A 19,620-nucleotide genomic window follows, 5' to 3' on the forward strand; every position below is an offset into this window, starting at 1 on the left:
AGGAGGGACGCTGCCAGGCACGGGGGGGCAGGGAGTGTTCAGTGGGCACAGTTTCTGTTGAGGGTGGTGGAGAAGTTCTGGAGGTGGAGGGTGGAGATGGTTATACACCGTTGTGAATGTACCTAATGACACCGAATCCAACACTTAAGCATGGTTAACCTGGTCAAAATTTTACGTTCTGTATGTGTTAGAGCAATAAAGAAAATAATGGGGCTGGAAGGAAGGCGTCAGCCAGTGGGTGAGGTCACCCCAGCCTGGGTGGTCACTTGGGCCGTCCTTCCACGGAGGAGGGTGGCAGTGTGGTGGGCAGTGATGTCGCCCTGGGCCTGGGAGCCTGGGGAGAGAGTGGCTAGCCTGGGGGAGTGAGGGTGAGGCTGCGCCAGGGGCCGAGCCCCCAGAGCAAACCTGGCATTCCCTCCTCCCAGGAGGGGACGGAGGCCGTGGCAGTTTGCTAGCTCTCCAGATGACCTTTCCCAAGGGATTCCCGGGCAGGATTCACGCAGCCAGGAGCAGTGAAAAGAGGCAGGCGGTGCTGTGTGACCTTGGATAAATTACTTCTCCGAGTGTGAGTTTTCCACTTTTAAAAAATGGGGCTCCCTCTTGCTCTGTTTATCTGACGAAGGTATAGTGAGTCATCTTGCACATAGATGTGAAACCTCTTATTTTTCTGTTAAGAACTTCCCTTTCCTATTAATAGCATTTGATGAAGTTTGGGAGTGAAACAGAAATTTAGGTGACAGGCCATGGGAAGGAGAGCGAGGCCCCAGTCCCAGGCGGGGCTCACTGGGGGAGGGGCGCTGGACAGAGGTCCTGAGGAGCCAGTCGGGAGGAGGAAGCTGTGGACATGGGTCTGACCACCATCGTGGAGGGGCTTTGGGCCAGCCTGGGCGGCAGAGCCCCCTCCCCACCCCAAAAGGGGGGACTCCCAAGACCCCAGTCATTCTACGAGTACTGACTGAGCGTCCCCTCCCCGTGTGGCTCTGGGGGTGCAGCGGGGATCCACGCAGGCCACTTCCATCCTCACTGGAGCTCCTGGTCTGCTCCCCACTTCCTGTGGCATTTCAGAAAGAACCACTCTGGGGCCCTCAGTTTCCCCATTTGTAGAACGTGTGGGGTTGGACTAGAATCAGTGCTGTTCTGTGTGGTCGCCGTTCACCACATGGAGCTGTTTAAATTAAAATTAATTAAAATGAAGTAAAATGAAAATTCAGTTCCCTGTTTGGACTAGCAGCCATTCAAGTGCTCAGAGGTCACATATGAAAACAGCTGGCAGTTCCTCAAACAATCAAAATACTGGATATGCAAAATGTGGTCTATCCATACATGCAGTGGAATATTACTCAACCTTAAAAAGGAAGGAAATTCTGACACATGCTACAACGTGGATGAACCTTGAGGACATTATGCTGAGTGAAGTAAGCCAGTCACAAAAGGCCAAATACTGTAAGATTCTACTTATATGAGGTCCCTAGAGTGATCAGATTCATAGAGACAGAAAGTAGGGTGGTGGGTACCAGGGACTAAGGGAGGGGGAATGGGAGTGAGCGTTTAATGGGGACAGAGTTTCAGTTTTGTAAGAGGAAAGAGTTCTGGAAATGGGTGGTGGGGATGGCTGCACAACCATGTGAATGTACTTAACACTGCTGAACTGTCCACTTAAAATGGTTAAGATGGTAAATTTTATGTTGTGTGTATTTTACCACAATTAAAAAAACCGTCACGTGTGGCTACCGTATTGGACAGTGCAGGCGTGGAACTTGCCATCATAGAAGAAATCCTAGTGGATGGTGCTGGAGTAGCTAGTCTCTGCTGTCCCTTCCACGGGGCTGGAGCCCCAGGGGGTCCTGTCCCCAGACCCCTGTGGCTCTCCGTGGAAAGCAAGGGTTCAGACAAAGTGTCTCTGGACGAGCTTGCTGGATGAGGTCTCTGCTTTTCCCACATGGGGGTCCTGAAGGCAGCCCCCCGAAGCTTGCCTCCTGGCCGGTTGGAAGGAGGGGCTCTCATACTGCTTCTTCCCGTGCCTGTGTCCATCCAGGCAGACAGATGGAGGTTGCCTACAGGAGGCCTCCCAGAGGAGGGCCTCGCAGGGGTGGGCCCTCACCTGTGCGGAGGGCCGAGCCCTTCCCTTAGTCAGTGGGAGGATCGGGCTGTGTTGTTATTTCTCCAGCAGGGCCCTGGTGGCAGGATGTTGGCTGTGGTTTGGGTTTCTGCAGTGGATGTTGGTGCCTGTGGAGCTGAGGCCGGACCCTCCCTCTCTGCTGCTCCCGGGGCTGTGGAGGGAAGTGAGGGTCCAGGGGCAGCGACCTCCACTCCCTGGGTACTGCATGGGATGGGGTGAGGGACGGAGAGAGATGTGGGGGGTGGGGCCGGCCCAGGCCCGGACAGAATGACTCTCAGACCCGCCGACAGATGGAAGCAATTTTCGGTCACGTGGGGCAGGGCTGAACTGCTGCCCCGCTAGACAAGGCCCCACGTCTGCCTCCAGGAAGCAGCCCTGAACCCACATGCTCAGGGCCAGATGCAGTCTTTGTTTATTTAAGATGCTGGACCCCAGGGGAGAGTATTTCTGAAGAGAGAGCAGAGGGAAACGCCTCTTAGGCCTCAGCCCCGAATGGCCGTAGTTGCCGGCCTCCTGGGTCCTTGGCCCTTCCCTGGTGGGGGTTGGGGTCGGGGTGGGGTGGGCAGCGTGGACCCCACGGCCTCAAGTATCTGCCTGTTGTTGCTGTGAGGAGAGATGTGTGGACTCGGGAAGCCCCTGGCCTTTTGTGTGTGTCACGTTTTTTCTCCTTCCCCCAGTGCTGTGCGGTGGGAGTCACCGCGCTCTGTGGAGGCTCAGGAAACGGGGCAGCTAAGTGACTGGCTGTGAGGACAAACCGCCCACACCCCATTTCTGGAATTTGTAAGCCAGTCGTCCTTGTCTCCCATCCTCTCTCGGTCCAGCCCTGTCGCAGGCCTGGGAGGGAGGAAGGGGAGGTGGGCCCCCATCTCAGCTCCTCTGCCGCCCCTGTGAAACAGATGTGGCTGCTGAGGTGTGAGCTGGCGGGGCCGGAACGGGGTGTGGTGGGGGCTAGAGTCTGGTTATTTCCCCAGGAAGTGGAAACGGTTTGTCTGAAAGCCTCACAGTGACCTTCTGGCCTGCCACCTGTGTCTTGGCCTTCCTGGAATGGGGCAGGAGGGCATGTTTGCGAAGGCTGCTTGCCCACCCTGGCAGTGGGCCGTGCCCCCTGCCTCCCCAGCCCACGTCCAGGGGCTGATGCCCAGGGAACCAAGCACCCCTTGCCGTGAGGTCACGGGAGGGGCCCACAGGGCCAGGGGAGGTATCCAGACACAGTGTGTTGCCCCTCCCTATGACCTCCCGGTGCTCCAGAAGGGGAGACCCCAGTCCTACCTGGGAGGTAGGATGGGGCTGAAAGTTCTTAGTGGGCAGAGGGGGTGGGAATAGCCTGGACCCACTGGGACAGGGGAAGGCGAGGGGCTGGGGCGCTGAGAGGCTGGCCTAGGAAAGATGTGGTGAGGGCATGTGGTGTGTCTGGGGTGCACTGGGACATGGCCGATGTGCTCCAGCCAGACCGTGGTGGGAAACACGCACTGTCCTGAGGGCCCTGACCAGCCCTGCTGGGTGCCCAGTGGCTGCCTTCTGGGCGTCAACCCCCCACCCCCAGGCCTCTGGCCTAGGCATGTGGACTCTTGAGGGCAGCCAGGGGAGGGGCTATAGAAAAGAGGAAGGTTCCAGGTTGCAGACCACAGAATGTGGGTTATTTTGAGCAGCCCAGCCCCACCTGCCCGTCTGCAGACCTGAAAGCAAAACCCGGTCCTGGCCCGTGGGTGTGGGGCGGTCAGAGAAGTCAGCCACCTGCATCCGCCCCAGGGTGAGACAAGGGCAGTGCCCCCAGGAGCCAGGGAACCCTCTCCTGCCAGCCGTCTGACGGCAACAGCTGGGCCCAGGAGGAGCCTCGAAAGAGCCCCTCAGCACTGTTGCCCGGTCCAGGGCTATGGCCGGTACCCAGGATTGAGCACGCCCTGCCCAGGAGTGGCAGGAAGAAACAAGAGCAGGTTCCCTCCCTCCCTCCTTCAGGAGGCTGTCTTGCCCTGAGGCCGCAGGCTACTGCAGCTGTTGGGTCTATTTGAGTCAGGTGAAGGGGATGGAGGGGCCCACCTGGGTGCCTCTGCAGGGTGAGGGCAGGGACAGAGAGCGCTCTGCAGGTGAGCGAGGAAAAGGAGGGTTCAGGGGTCAGCCCTGCCCTGGAGCCAAGGGAGAGGCAGCTGGTGGAGAGGGTTTGAGAGTCTGGGGTGGGGCTCTGTGGCGGAGCATAGTGGCTGCAGGACCGTGCCTTTTACTGGGCACTGTGTGAGGGGTTTCAGCCCTGGGGCATTCCTCTGCAGGGGTCTCTTGGGCTGCTGAGCCTCAGGTTCCCATCTGAGAAATGGGGATGATGTTCGGAGCCACCTAAGGATATAGGTGCTTGGCAGACGCCTCTGTAGGACCCCCATCACCCTAACACCCCTGCTCCTCTTTCTGCAGCCACTGAGGCAGCTCCCAGCTGCGTGGGCGACATGGCTGACACCCCCAGAGACGCCGGGTTCAAGCAGGCGCCCGTGCCGCGGAATGAGAAGGCCCCGGTGGACTTCGGCTATGTGGGGATCGACTCCATCCTGGAGCAGATGCGCAGGAAGGCCATGAAGCAGGGCTTCGAGTTCAACATAATGGTGGTTGGTGAGTCCCCACTCCCCACCGCCACTCAGAACCCAGCAGGGAACTGGCGCCATGGGCCAGCCACACAAGCCCCAGGCCTCAGTCTTCCCTTCTGTAAAAGGGTTGACAGACCTGGCCAGCAGGACGGATTGTGAGTGGCGCTGTGTGTGCACGTGTGTGCCTGCGAGCAGAGTCCACAGCTCCCGTCGGCTCCTCTCATTAAGCACCCCTAAGGTAGCTCAGGTGAGCCCGGCACCGGGCCCAGGCAGACGCTCGGTAAACGGCCGCTCCCTGACCAGTGGGCCTCCGCCTTCTGCTTTTAGCAGGAGCGTCCCCCTCGCTGTCGAGCCCTGGACTTCTAGCCCTGAGTGGGGCTGACCCCCACACCCAGCAGGCCTGGCTGGAGGCTTCCTGGTGGCCCCTGGAGAGCTGGATGGTCACCAAGGGAGGTCATCGATCAGTCCAGCCCAGACAGGGTTGGAGGCTGAGTCCAGCCCAGACAGGGTTGGAGGCTGGGTTAGAGGCAGCAGTGGGCAGCCTCTTGCTCTGGAAGCCCCTCAGGTCCCATTCAGTCCTCACAGTGGGGGGAGCCCCACTTTACAGGTGGAGACGAGGCCCGGAGAGGGCGTGACAAGGTCCCTCTGCTCACAAGGGGAGGGAGAACTGGAGCTCGGTTCCTCCTCCCTCCCTCCCACAGCAGTGCCCCCACTGCAGAGACGCAGCTGGAGTGGAAGGGTGCCTGTTGGGGGTCCACAGACCCAGGGTAGAATCCCAGCTTTGCCCCCACTAAGCTGCGTGATGCTGGTCCTGGCTTGCCCCAGGCTTCTCCTACCAGCCTCAGTTTCCTCCTCTGTAAATGGGATAATCCTGACCCCAGAGGGCCACCAGGGGCAAATGGGACAACGGGTTTGGCGCCTGGCATGGTCATGGGCGCAGGAGAATTTGTAGAAGCAATAGCAATGTTGGTGATGGTGATGGTAATAAAAATAATAATAATAGTGGGATAAACATTAAAATATCCCGGTGGCATCTCCCAGATGTAAGAGGCATAGCTGGAAGGTTTGACAAAGCTCCTGGCCTGAGCGGCGGGGACACAAAGCAGATGGGCAGAGGGGGAGACGGAATGCTAAACAGCTCGGGCCAGGGATTCCGACACCAGCCTCTGGCCTCCCGGGAGCCCACACTTTTCCTTGAAAGGTTATCAAAGTCGGAAAATCAGTATAATTTAATTTTTTAAAACATGTTGGTTAGCACAGCCTAGGGCAGCTCAGTGCAGGGTTAAAGCGATGGGGCTCCGAGTCTGGAGTTGTGTGTGTGTGTGTGTGTGTGTGTGCATGCGTGTGCACCTGCTTGTGCTGAGGTGTGCCTCGCACACGGCAGGCACATTATAAATGTCAGCATCCATTCCCACTGTTAACCTCCGAGGTGGAAGGTCATGGCTGGGGCCCTGCATCCGGGCTGCTGGGTTCTAATCCCCACTCTGGGCCTCAGTTTCCTCATCTGTCAAATGGGATGGTGACGGCACCTGGTTGTGAGGGTAAATTCCTACACGCAGGAGCACAGTGTGTGCTGCATGAGCGGAATCTGCTGGTTAGCAGCAGCGAGGCAGGCCCTGGATTCATGGTGATTCAGAGCAGGAGGGACCTCCGGTCACTGCTGAGTCAAGGTCCCTCTCCACTGTGCTCCTCTGCCCTCTTCCCTCCTGCTGTGGCAGGGGCTCGGGGTGAGGCGAGGTTTGGGCACACAGCAAGGCCAGGGGTGCCCGGGAGTCATGAGGGGGCATCACTGATGCCCTGGGGGCTCACCGGCCAGTCAGCCCTTAGCTTCAGGGTCTGTTGACGTGGGCACCAGGCAGTGGCTGTCCCTGCCCCTGGCAGTGAGGCACAGCTGCCCACCATCTGTGGGGCCCTGGTCAGGCCTCCTGCGCCGGGAGGAGCTGACCCTGTGGCCTTTCACCGAGCCTGGTGGTTGCTTGACTGTAGGCTGTGCATGCTGAGCGTGCCAACACTCCAACCCAGACGACCCGCAGAGGCTGGGAGCCCAGCCGTCTTGGACCAGGCTGCAGTGTGGGTGGCCCGGCTGTGGTTAGACCGTGGCAGGCAGACCCTCCTTCCTGAGGTCCTGGGTGGGGGCTCTCCGCAGAGCTGTTCCTTCAAACCTCACGTGGATCCCGGTGTGTCCAACAGCTAAGCATGGAGCTGCGCCGCGGGAGCCCGCCCCCACCTGACCTCCCCCACCCCGTTCCGCGTCTCAGCTCCTCTTGCGAACCTGGGACCCTGCACGGGGCAGTTTGATAACCCCTGTGGTCAGAAGGCGTGGGGTCCGGGTCCTGCTCTGCTACAATGCGCTGCAGGAGCTTGGCCACCGGCCTTCCTGGCCCTTCCTGTCTGCTGACCTCCTCCTGACCCAGAGCCCCCCACTGAGGAGCACTGGGGCGCGGGGAATGCCCAGGCATGGCCGAATCTCAGGGCGTGTGAACCGCCCTCTCCAGAGAGCCCCACTGACTGGCCCTGTTCTCTCTCCAGGGCAGAGTGGCTTGGGGAAGTCCACCTTGATCAACACCCTCTTCAAATCCAAGATCAGCCGGAAGTCGGTGCAGCCCACCTCGGAGGAGCGCATCCCCAAGACCATTGAGATCAAGTCTATCACGCACGGTGAGCGCGGGGTCCGGCGGCTCGATGCCTTCTCCCTCCTGAAGCTGGGGTAACGGTGCTGAGTCAGGCCCTCCAGGTCCCCTGAGCTGGGGACTCGAGGCGCCGCCTCTGGGCATGTTAACTCTGGGTCAGGGGTGAGGGGTCAAGGGTGCTCTCCAGAACCCCTGAGGGCCCTAGTTGGACTGAGTCCTCTGACAACTGAGTTTTCTACCAACACTCCTGGGCAGGGGGCTACCCAGGATAACGGTCGCCAGCCCCTGCTGGAGGCCGTCGTCTCCCTGGTGTCACCTGGGGTGTCATTGCTGGTCACCCCGGGTACTCTAAGTGGGCCTTGTTGGGGCAGGTCCACCGGGCATCAGGTGGGACCCGGCCCACCCTGGGTCTCCCCGAGCTCGGTGGATGCTGAATTCTGTGCAGATATCGAGGAGAAGGGTGTCCGCATGAAGCTGACGGTCATCGACACGCCGGGGTTCGGGGACCACATCAACAATGAGAACTGGTGAGGAGCCGTGGGGGCCACTCCTCCAGGCAGAGGAGCATGACGGGGGTGCTGGGGCCTGTCTCCTGGGCCTGAGGCGCCACTAAACGCTGAGAAGCCACAAATCCTGACCAAAGCAGAGCTCCTGGGAGTCTTGCCCCTTCCCCTGTCTGCCCCCAAGGTCAAAGGTCAGCATAGGAGGCTGGTTTGGGAGCTCTGAGATAAGGCTGTGGCCTCTGCTCAGAAAGTCAGCCCCCAGCACGTTCACCGGAAGACTGGGTGTCGGGCTGGGGTTTGCAGCATTAGGGACCTGCCAGTGAGCTGTCCCCGCACTTGGGCGGGAGGGCGTCCTGTCCCTCGTGCAGGCTGACCGGGGCCTCTCCGCACAGCTGGCAGCCCATCATGAAGTTCATCAACGACCAGTACGAGAAGTACCTGCAGGAGGAGGTCAACATCAACCGGAAGAAACGCATCCCAGATACGCGCGTCCACTGCTGCCTCTACTTCATCCCTGCCACCGGCCACTCGTACGTCCCACACGTGGCCCGTCCTGCGGCTGGGCTGCCCCAGGCTCCGTCCCCCCGGGACTGCCAGGACTGCTCCACGGTGCTGCCCCCCTGGGCTGGGGGCAGAGGGCCGGGTGGGGCCGGGGTCGGCAGCCATTGGGGGATGACGAGCCCACATGTGTGTCCCCAGCCCTCTCTACCTCCCACCTGCTCTGCCCCTGGCCCCCTCTGCCCCTCATCTCTCTCTGCCCCCCGTCTCTCTCTGCCTCTGGCCCGCTCTGCCCCCCGTCTCTCTCTGCCTCTGGCCCCTTCTGCCCCCCGTCTCTCTCTGCCTCTGGCCCGCTCTGCCCCCCGTCTCTCTCTGCCTCTGGCCCGCTCTGCCCCCCGTCTCTCTCTGCCCCCGTCTCTCTCTGCCTCTGGCCCGCTCTGCCTCCCGTCTCTCTCTGCCTCTGGCCCCTTCTGCCCCCCGTCTCTCTCTGCCTCTGGCCCGCTCTGCCCCCCGTCTCTCTCTGCCCCCGTCTCTCTCTGCCTCTGGCCCGCTCTGCCCCCCGTCTCTCTCTGCCTCTGGCCCGCTCTGCCCCCCGTCTCTCTCTGCCTCTGGCCCGCTCTGCCCCCCATCTCTCTCTGCCCCCCGTCTCTCTCTGCCTCTGGCCCGCTCTGCCCCCCGTCTCTCTCTGCCTCTGGCCCGCTCTGCCCCCCGTCTCTCTCTGCCCCCTGTCTCTCTCTGCTTCTGGCCCGCTCTGCCCCCCGTCTCTCTCTGCCTCTGGCCCACTCTGCTCCCCGTCTCTCTCTGCCTCTGGCCCACTCTGCTCCCCGTCTCTCTCTGCCTCTGGCCCGCTCTGCCCCCTGTCTCTTTCTACCCCCCCGTCTCTCTCTGCCTCTGGCCCCCTCTGCCCCCCGTCTCTCTCTGCCCCCCGTCTCTCTCTGCCTCTGGCCCACTCTGCGCTCCTTCTCACTCTGCCTCTGGCCCGCTCTGCTCTCCGTCTCTCTCTGCCCCCCGACTCACTCTGTCGCCAGCTCGCTCTGCCCTGGCCCGTTCTGCCCCCCGTTTCTCTCTGCCCCCCGTCTCTCTCTGCCTCCCGCTCTCTCTTCCCCCGTCTCGCTCTGCCCTGTACACTGCACACCGTCCCACCCACCTCTCCTCCTTTCGGCTTGTGTTGGAGAGCTGGGAGGTCCCAGAGCCTGGCTGCCTGTGTTTCAGGCCAGGCCGGTCATTCCGGCCAGGCTCTGGCAGGGTGATTGAGATTGCCCAGCTGTGCATCCTGAGCACTTCCCTGACCCTCTCTCTGCCGGTTCTGGTCTGTAAAGCGGGCTCTGGGGCAGGGAGCCCAGCAGCTTGGGGTCCCCCACCCCACAGGCACCAGTTACAGGATGGGGCCCAGCTGGAGGCAGCAGGCCTCAACTTGGGGTTTTTGTGGGAAAACCAAGCCTGAGTCGCCGAGCCCGCCCTCAGCGAGGGTCTGTTCAGGGGCAGGGAGGCTGGGCTCGCTGGGCAGGCACTGGAGCGGGGGTCTGCCTGTGGGGGGACCAGCGCTACGAGGCCGTACCTGTGACCAAACATCTCCCCTTCCTGTGGGGCAGAGGGGCTCTTCTGAGGGTCCCAGAGCAGTCGGTCTGGCTGCTCCAGGCTTCACCTCCACAGAGGCTGATGGCGGGAGGCAGAGGTCCCACCACGGCACTGGCAGGGCGAGCTGAGTGTGGGCAGGCACCGGCGCGTCTGCTGTGACCCAGCTGGGCGCCATGCCCCATTCCCACCCCCAGGTCCCCAGTCCAGCGAGATAGGGGTGGCTCTTCACCATCCTAGTTCAAAATCCCATGCCGTGTCTGCGACTTACTCTTGGCATTGGGGGAGGAGCAGATACGGCTCTGCGCCAGGCTGGGAAGGTGGGGCCCACCACCCAGGGGCCCTGTGGCGCTGTCCTACTGAGAACAGGTTTCAAGGTGGGGTGGTGTGGAGGGTAAGCCGTTTCCCATGGCAGACAGCGGGCACGCTGGAGCCAGTGGGCGGAGGGCTGGGGACACCCTGCAGAGCTGCTGGGCACCTGCACCCCCTTCTCCATCCTCTTCCCTCCCAATCGAAGCCCCACAGCGCAGTGGCCATCTGGGCCCGTGGCAGAGCCGGCAGATGGCAGCCCCTCTCTGAGTGGACACATTGGGGGTCTTTGGGACACAAGGGTGCTTGGAGGTGGCCTGGCCCCCAGCGCCCTCTGCCCACTCCGTGGAGCTGGTGTCCAGGGATGCCCTTTTCCTTTTCCCTGTCCTCACTCATGGCTTGGCTCAACCCACAGCCTTGGCCGTGTTGGCCCATACCCCTCTGGGAGACCCCCGCAGGCACCTGTAGGGCCCCTTCCTCAGCTCCATCGGGCCCCCGGCCACACCTCATTCATGGAGCCATGTCTCACCCATATTGTTCTGTTCCAGCCTGAGGCCCCTGGACATCGAGTTCATGAAGCGCCTAAGCAAAGTGGTCAACATTGTTCCGGTCATCGCCAAGGCCGACACGCTGACCCTGGAGGAGCGGGTCTACTTCAAACAGCGGGTAGGGCTCTCCCCCTTGTCTGGCCCCCTCGCTCCCCACTCCTGGCTGGGAGCGAGGCCCGTGAGGGGCCGTCAGACACAACATGCTTGGTTTTTATTAGGTGGAAGAGAAGGTCCGAAAGGGATGGTCTCCACCAGGGGCCGCTTCTTCCTTCCCTGCCGTGGTCCCGCTGAGGGCTGTGTGGGGAGGGGTGTCTGAGCTGATGGGCGAGCCCTGGGCTGCTGCCTTCTAACAGGGCCGCGTGTTAGAACCATCCGGGGAACTTGAAAAACCGAGATGCCTGGGCCCAGGAGAGCCTCTGCCTCAGTGGGCGTGAGCATGGCCCTCGAATCTAATCCCCACATCTCTGTACATCTCTGGCACATCTCTGCCCCAAGCCAGGTGCCAGGGATTTTCCCAGCATGCTTAGGGGAGGATGGTCCACCTGGCTGTCAATGTGTCTGCCGGAGGGAGAAGGAACGAGGAAGCCACTGAGGCCACACAGGGGCTTGGGTCTGTGCTCGGGGCAGAAATGATGGCTGTTCACAGGATGTAATCAGTTGAACGTTGTCCCTATTGGCAGGTGTTCCTGCAAAGGGTGGTGACAGTTTAACGCAAGCAGGTGCACTGTGCAGGCGTTCGGGGCTGCAGTGGGAGGGTTTCCAGGTAGAGCTCGGGGAGGGGAGGGCTCGGCCACCCTGCGTTATTTTCCTGGAGAGGAAGACAGGGAGACGCTGGGGCCAGTGACCCGCTCGGGCAGCTGCAGGTCTCACAGCAGGCAGGTGTGTGGCTGCCTCCCCTCCACTCAGGAGGCACAAGAATTGGAGAGCATTGAGGTCACCAGCCCCCAGGGCCCGCCCTTGACCCCGAGCCTGGGCCACTCATGTTGTGGAGGTCATGCAGTGGGCAGATGCTGGGGGGCCAGTCGGGCTTGCTGCATGGACGGTGCCCACATTCCCCCACTCCGGATTCCCAGATCACCGCGGACCTGCTGTCCAATGGCATCGACGTGTACCCCCAGAAGGAGTTTGACGAGGACCCGGAGGACCGGCTGGTGAACGAGAAGTTCCGAGTGAGTGGTCAGCTAGGATGCTTTTCCTGGGAGCCCCTTATTTGTTGCTGGAGGGCATGGGTGGGGGGTCTTCCTGCCCCCTCCAAGGGTGCTGGGGGAAACGGGTGGCATGGCCTTAAGCCATGAGAACATATCGTTTGGGCTGGGTGGGGACGGACCCTGAGAGTCCACACGTGGCCCTCCCAGGCCAAGGGTCTGGGTTCTGGGGGCCCCGGGCTCAGGGCAGCTCCTTCCAGGGGCCCAGGGGTTGGACTGACCTCCGCACATGTGACCAACACCCCCTGCCCTCCCCCCAGGAGATGATCCCGTTTGCCGTGGTGGGCAGCGACCATGAATACCAAGTGAATGGGAAGAGGATCCTTGGAAGGAAAACCAAGTGGGGCACCATCGAAGGTAATCGTCACGCCGGCGCCTGGGGCTTTCAGACAAACCAGGAAAATAAAGCTGCCTCTGCTGGCTGAGACCATGCACCACGGCCTGAGCCAGGCGCTTGGAACCTCATCTGTTGCCTTGCCCCACCCAGCCACCAGGATGGGTCCCACTGGGGAAGTGAAGGGGGGCGAGTGGCTTGTCCAGGGCCCACAGCCGTTAGCTCGTGGAGCTGTGCCTCCACCCCCATCTCCCCCGGGCGGGGAAATACCAGGGAGGGGCTGGGATGGGAACTGCCACGTTCTGGGTTCTGGTGCTGGTGCTCCACAGGCACGCTGTGTCACCCTGGACAAATCGCCTCGCCTCTCTGGGCCTAGGAAAGGGCTGGGCTGTAGGTCTGTCCAGCCCTGAGAACCAGACAGCCCCTCCCCTGCAGAAGTTCCCAGGACCTCCACGTCTTAGTGCCCCGTGGCCTGTGGGGCGGAGGGGCTCGTCTGAGGGCCCCCGGCAGCGGCGCCGGCTGCTCCAGGCTTTGCGTCTGTTGGTACAGGCTCGACGGCCTAAAACAACAGAAATTGATTCTCTCCCGGTTCTGGAGGCCAGAATCAAGGTGTCGGCAGGGTCGGCTCCTTCTGGAGGCTCTGGGGAGAATCTGCGCCAGGCCCCTCTCCTGGTGGCTCCAGGTGATCCTCGGCGTCCCTCCGCTTGCTCTGCTCATCTATCTTCACGTGGCCTTCTCTGTATGTCTGTGTCTTCCTCTCTTCTTATAAGGACATTTTGTCATTGGCTTTAGGGTCTACCCTAAATCCAGGATGATCCCCTCTTGAGATCCTTAATTAATGTCTTCAAAGACTCTTTTTCCAGATAAAGTCCCGTCCACAAGTACTGAGAGTTGGGAGCTAGATGTGGTTTTGGGGGACATGATTCAACCCACTTCCGGTGGGAACACCCCAGGTGGATGGACCTGGGCTTTTCTTCACTCTTCCTCTCTGTTCCTTCCTCCCTCTGGAACGGGGGAGGGAAGAGGACAGGGACATGGGCCATTTGTCCCTCGTTCAAGGCCCAGCACAGAGAAGGAAGCAGAAAGTCTCAGCAGCTGCAGCTCCCATCCCGTCCCCCACTCTGAACTTGGGCAAGTCCCTTAGCCCGCAGAGCCTCAGTGTTCACCATCTGTGAGGTGGAGACTCTCTGCCAGGAGGTTAGTGAAATGAGAGAATGTGCTGAAGACCACTGGAGTTTGGGGTGAGCAGTGGCTCCAAGAAATGATCCTGATGAAAAGTGCAGGCCTTGAGCCGTCCCCAGCGGCTCATTCTACGTGGATTGTCATTACATCCTCGGGGCTCCCTGTAGCTGTGCTTGCCCCCTCCTTACAGAAAGGAGTGTAGAGACCCTCTGCCCAGGGTCCCAGAGCGGCCAGCGGCTCCAGAACCCAGGGGTCTGCCTGCACTGGGCTCCAGCCTGGAGGAGGGGTGGAGAGGCACGCCACCTTTCTTGGAGTCCTTGTGTGGGTGCTGGCAGGATGGGTGTTTTTCTAAACCAGCCTCTGTCTGGTGTTTTCCAGTGTCTGCCGTGCAGGCTGGAACCGCCTTTCCGCAGCTCTCCCCTTGGCCAGGAGTGTTGATCCCAGAGGTGTCTCTGGGGGCCACTCGCCTCTGTCCCACCTGGACGGTCTCAATCAGGCTTTACCCTGGGCTCATCTCGTCTCAGCCTCTCCTCTTCCGTTTCCTCTCTTCCTGAAATCTTGCTGTTTAGAAACCTTTTCATGAAAAGCATGTTTTGGAGGGTGGAAAAGTTTGGGCTAAGAAAGGGCTAAGGGGACCTGGCTGCAGCGGGGAGGGCAACCCCGGTGATGGGCACACCTCTGCTCCCCCCTGGTGGCCAACTGTAGGCAGTGCAGGCAGCCGGTAATGGAAATTGTTGGGAAATGAGGGAGCCGAGTTTTCTGTATCTGCTCCCTTGTCAGGGCCCTGATCCTGCGCATTCAATTACCTGTGCGTTGTTGTGGCACCACCAGCTCACGCTGAGGGTTGTTACGAGTAACAGTCCCGTGGAACCTGTAAGGATAGTGGTGAGGTGGCAACTCCCGTATCCCGCCCGGGCTGAGAACAGTTGCACTTCCCCACAGCTCCCTGTGAGTTGAGAGCTGGCCGCTCTGTGCTCGCCCCTGGCAAGCGTGGTTATTCAGCACTTTTGCCTCATGTGCCCCCACCCCCCTTGTTCTGTTCTTTGTTCTTTCCTCCACTTGGTGTTCGCCACCACCCTGAGGTGTTTTACTCGTCCCTGGAAGGTGCCTGAAGTGTTTTCAAGAGGAAGGCGGTGTGTAATAAAGTGCACAATTAACTCCTTAATCCTCTCATGTCCCTGAGAGGTGGGTGGCGATATTACCCGCATTTTACGGATGACGAAACAGAGGGTCAGAGAGAATCGCGTGCCCAAGCCAGGAAGCAGGAGTCACGCACTTGCCCTCAAACTTGAGAGCTTAGTTCTTCCCACCAGCCCTCACTGCTCTCTGTGGATGAAAAGACTGCATGAGAGTCAGGAGGCAGAATGTTATAGTGTGGGCACAGCCCTGCGGTGGGGGGACGTGGAAGGAGGGCAGAGCCCCGGCGAGAGGCGACCGAAATAAAAATCAAGAGCGCTTGGCTTCTTACACCCTCGGCCCTGCCTGCCGGCTCATGGAGTGAGAAGCAGACCCTTGGCCTTTGGAGAAGGCCGCGGTGCTCCGGGGTGGGGAAGCCCGGGCTGTGGAGCCAGACATGTGGGACCGGAGCCCCGCTCTGGCCTGACCAGCGGTGGAGCGTGGACAAACAGCTTCTTGTGTCCTGAGCCCCATTTCCCTAAGAACACAAAAGAGGAATCATAGTCGATACCTCGTGGGGGTGTGAAGGCTGAGTGCAGTCGTGCAGCAAGAGCGCCTGGCACAGGGTGGTGCCTGATGCCTGCTCTCTCGCCTTCCCCTCCGCCTCCCTCAGTCCAGGCGATGGACCCACCACGCTGGTGAAGGTCTGCTGTCCCGTGATGGTGACACTCACAAGGCAGCACGTGTTCATACGTCAGTTAGGAGGCATAGCAATAAAGTGAGCACCGAGACTGCCACCAGCTTCAGCCTGAGCTGTCTCTGGTGTGCTTGAGGGTGCCCTCCTGCTCCGGCCCCTGCGTGCTCAGAAGTCTCTTGTGCTACCTTGTTCCTTTGGGCTCTCGTGTGTTGTTGTGTAACGTGCGGCTGTCCCTCGGCGGTGTAGGGCTGTTTTGCTGGTTCTTGAGCTTGGTATAAATGTTAACCCATGGTACGTGGTCTCTGCGTGTACACGTGTGCCCGTGTGTGCCCTGAGGACGTGGGTGGTGAGCAGGTCTGAGTGGGAGAGCGCCCAGTGGGGCGCAGGTCCTCTTTACAATCCCAGCTCCGATTCCCGCCTCATTCTACTCCCAGCCCCTCTGTCTGTCTCTCCTGGGACGTTCCCTCTTCCCGGGAGGCCTCCCTGGTCCCCCGGTGGAGCAACAGGCCCACTGACCCCGGCTTCTTACTGTAGCTCTCTCCCCTGATGCTGTCTTGGCTGGGTTACTGTCTGTCTCCCGGATAGACCGGAACCTTCCGGAGAGCAGGAGCCGGGTCCTGTTACCATGATACCCTCTGTGCCGGGTGCCTGCAAAGTGCACAGTGCTCGCCAGTGGGGCAGTGGCTCCCCCGCTTTCCCTGCCCACTGGCCCGGCATTACTGGGGGGGGCGGGGGAGTGGCTTCGTGTGACATTGAAGCCCTTCTGTCTCTTCCTCAGTTGAGAACACCACACACTGTGAGTTCGCGTACCTGCGGGACCTCCTCATCAGGTGAGAGACGCTGGTGCTTGGGGAGTGACGGCTTGGGCCCCCAAGAGGGCCCTAAATTAGGTGTGGGTGGTGGGGGAGTGGGCGGAGGTCCTGGGAGCGGCTGGCACGCCCTGCCCGTTCTGCCTGCCCCTACCCCGGGAGGACTGAGAAGTCCGTTCTCTAGAGCACCTTCTTGGAAATGAAAATCCTTCTACTTCTGCTTGGGGAGGGCCGGGTTCTCACCACCGCGGCCTGAGCCCATTAGATTCGGGGCCCCTGGAGTTCTGTGTGCTGAGCGTGGCGGGCGGTCCCCAGCTCCCCCCAGCGTCCTCTGACCCCCTACCCCTTTGACCTGGCTGAGGCTTCTCCTTGGTTTCCTTGAGCCCAGGCAAGGAGTGGCCTATCCTCAACCCATTAGAGAGGGTGCCAGGTGGGTAGGTCTGGGCCTGGGCAGGTGAATGGAGAGGGTGGGGGCCTTCTGCTGGGGTACCAGGGGCTCCCAGCGTCTCAGCCAGCGGGCAGATGGAGGCCAGGATGAGGTCAAGAGGAGGGACAGGGCCATCTGTTGGGGCCTTCAGGTTGAGGGGTACAGCTTCCGGGAGCACTCCCACCCTGTTGGATAGCCTGGCTGAGGAAGACACCCCATCACAGGCCTTTCTGACCCCCTTCCAAAGCTTGCCTGTTGAGCCGCAGAGGAGGGAAGGCTTGAACACAGGACCAGCAGGGTCGACCGGCCCTCCACGGCAGGCCACCTGCCCGCTGCAGGCCATAGCCCCGGGGCCATGGTCACCCGGTGTCCTTACCTGCCAACACCCCTGGCTGCCAGCCTGGCCCCTCTAGACTGGAGCAGGACCCTCCAACCTTGTCCACTGCCGGGGCCTCTGGCTCTACCTGCTTTGAGTCTGCACCAGCCCCTGTCCCTGGATTGGCCACAGGGTTGACACAGAAAGGGGACATGTTACTGTGTCCTGAGAGGGTCTGGGGTTGCCATGGAGACTGCCCCCCCACCTTGTGCCCAGGCCAGGTCCAGTTGGTGGGCCTGCAGTGCCCCGCTGGAGTCCCCACGGGGAGCCATGCCGAGGGGCTTAGGAGTGGGGAGGACAGGCGATGGGAGCCCCCGCCGCACCGAGCAGCGTCGGCGCCCGCTCCCGCGGCCGGCCTCCCGACCTCCTGGTGTCCCTCCCAGGACGCACATGCAGAACATCAAGGACATCACCAGCAGCATCCACTTCGAGGCCTACCGGGTGAAGCGCCTGCACGAGAGCAGCAGCGCCATGTCCAATGGCGTTGAGGAGAAGGAGCCGGAAGCGGAGGAGATGTAGACACCGCCCCACCCCAGGACCCTGCCCCGAGTCTGTCCCATCCCCCCGGCCTGCCCACTGCCCCCTTTTATTTTATATGGTTTTCTCCATGTGTCGTGGTTCTCCGCCCCTTTCCATGCTGCCGAGTAACAAGATAACGAGTTCCCTCCTGACTATGATTGTCATTAACCGCTGACAGTGGGGACCTGGGCGGTGGGGCCTCGGAGTGGAGGCTGGCTCTCTGGCCGTCCTCAGGTCTGGGGGAGCTGGACTGGCCAGGAGGGTGGGAGAGGACCCGCTGAATCAGCGCCGACCCCCGACCCCAGGCCCAGCTCCCGGGGGCCCAGAGGAGCAGCCCCCCTGCACTTGGTCCCCCTCGGCCACAGCCCCTGGAGCATGGCGGGGTTGTGCCCGTGGGAGGATGGAGCCATCCTGGTGGACCTGGAGCCCCTTCCTGCCCCTGCCTCCCCACGTGGCATAGGCGGTAATTCAGACCACGTAACTCAGAGAGCCCCCTGCCCTTACCCTACTCCCAAGGGGAGAATAGTTAATTCCACGAGACGCAAGTTGCCAATTGCTTAGACACGGTGAGGCCTGTTGCCTGCTGCCCGCCCACCTGCCTGCGAGCCCGTCCTGGAGCAGAAAGTGCCTTTATCTCAGCCGTCCACGCGAGCCAGCAGACTCTCCCCAGCTGTCCCCTCAGGGAACGGGACAAGTTGGAGAGAGGGTGTGTCTTCATCTCCCCCTTGCCCCCTCCCCCCTCACTGGGATTTGATTACGGATTCAAAGGAAGGAAAAAGATGCACCCCACCCGCCCCCTCTGATTTTTGGAAAGGTGCAAGCAAGTGAATCTGGTGGAGGAGCTGAGAGAGGAAGCGGTGGCAGGTGCCAGAAGGAAGAGGGGGCCGTGTGGATTGTGGTGGGAATGTTCAGAGTGGCCCGAGTGGCCTTGGTGCCTACCCTGCCCCACCCCGCCCTGTGTGACTGGACAAGTGTGTGTGTTTGTGTCTGTCTATCCAGACATCTGTTTAGACATCCATTTGACCCAAGATGCTCTGGTTAAATTAAGGCCCAGTCGGCCATCCCGGCTATACACTCAGCCCTCCTGGTCCAGGCCTTGCTGATGCTGCGACCTGGGGAAGTAGGATGCCAGGCAAGCCTGACTGTCTGTTGCCCTGTGTGTGCCTCCGCCCCTGCACCCCAGAGCCAAAGGTAAAGACCCCCAGAGAGGGAGAGGTCAGGAGTCAGGTGTGCATGGCCCGCAGCCGGCTGCAGAGGGGGGTTTCCCTGTCAGCATGCCCGGCCGGTCTCCTGCTCCCTCACCCTCTCTGCACGAGGGGACCAGCAGGGACCGTCTGTGCCAGGCACAGCAGACTGCCGCCGCTGCTAACTGGCTCCTGGAGAGAGAGAGGTGTCTGGCTCAGGCCGAGGAGGTTAGACCCAGGTGAGGTGCACATCCTTCTGCAGACCCCGGGCTTGCTTCCTGCAGCCGATGAGAAGAGCAGTGGGAGGAGCGGGGTGCAGACAGACCTGGGGTGTGCTGGTATGTGTGCGTGCATGGATGTCCCCACATTGCATGTCTGCCTCCTCCCCACCTAGGAGAGGAAGGACTCCTTAGCGTAACAGTTTCTTGCCGACTTGCCATGTTTTTGCCAAAACTAGAAATTTGAAGGACGTGCCCATCTCCAGCGTGGGGGCCCGGGACATGGGGCCGCCTTCCCCGGTGGGGTGCCCCGCCAGCCTCGTGCCGCTGGGGGCTCCGCAGCCCGCCCGGGTGGCTTTGCTTTCCTTCTCTGTAGCCAGATTTTGAAAAATTCTTAGTCTCACTGGGATCGTTCCACAGTGGCCTTTCGCTCTGTGCCTCCTGAAAAATTCGTCTCCTTTTGTATAAATAACTAAGTGTTGACAATGTATTTCCTGAAATAAATGTTACAAATGCAAACCTGGGAGGCTCCGGAGCCGGATTTTTCTCTTTTTTGACCCTAGAAGTGCACTTCTCCTCTGAGGGGAGTGAAGTAGTGTCAGTGTGGTCGCTGGGGAACTGTCTGATCTCTCTGAGGGGGATGAAAGGTTTCAGGACTTAGCCCCACTCGTTTACGAGGGTGATTGGAAAGCGAAGGGCATGTCTTACTGGGTTTGCTGAAGGCGGCTTTGAGGGTTTCCACAGGGAGGCTCTGGGAGCCGCTTCTATGAGTGCATCCTTGGAAATAAGTTTTTCTTCTTA

At 60.8% G+C, this 19,620-nt stretch overlaps 1 protein-coding gene across 6 annotated transcripts in view; it reads left to right on the forward strand.

Annotated features, from left to right (window-relative positions):
- The window catches only part of SEPTIN9 (septin 9), a 166,775-nt gene extending 147,437 nt beyond the window's left edge, over positions 1 to 19,338 (forward strand). For 4 of the 6 annotated variants that reach the window (XM_058561739.1, XM_058561741.1, XM_058561737.1 and 1 more), the window contains exons 2-10: positions 4,523 to 4,714; positions 7,219 to 7,347; positions 7,765 to 7,846; positions 8,215 to 8,352; positions 10,753 to 10,870; positions 11,826 to 11,921; positions 12,218 to 12,314; positions 16,065 to 16,116; positions 17,282 to 17,569. In XM_058561739.1, the coding sequence (XP_058417722.1) occupies positions 4,555 to 4,714; positions 7,219 to 7,347; positions 7,765 to 7,846; positions 8,215 to 8,352; positions 10,753 to 10,870; positions 11,826 to 11,921; positions 12,218 to 12,314; positions 16,065 to 16,116; positions 17,282 to 17,417 (1,008 nt within the window). In that variant the 5' untranslated portion in view covers positions 4,523 to 4,554 and the 3' untranslated portion in view covers positions 17,418 to 17,569. Of the gene's footprint in view, positions 1 to 4,522; positions 4,715 to 7,218; positions 7,348 to 7,764; positions 7,847 to 8,214; positions 8,353 to 10,752; positions 10,871 to 11,825; positions 11,922 to 12,217; positions 12,315 to 16,064; positions 16,117 to 17,281 lie in introns of all 6 variants that reach the window. The other 2 variants (XM_058561735.1, XM_058561736.1) reach the window with 1 other exon arrangement.
- Positions 19,339 to 19,620: the final 282 nt, after the last annotated feature.

This window comes from Diceros bicornis, chromosome 18, assembly GCF_020826845.1.
Source record: "Diceros bicornis minor isolate mBicDic1 chromosome 18, mDicBic1.mat.cur, whole genome shotgun sequence".
Lineage (NCBI taxonomy): Eukaryota > Metazoa > Chordata > Mammalia > Perissodactyla > Rhinocerotidae > Diceros > Diceros bicornis.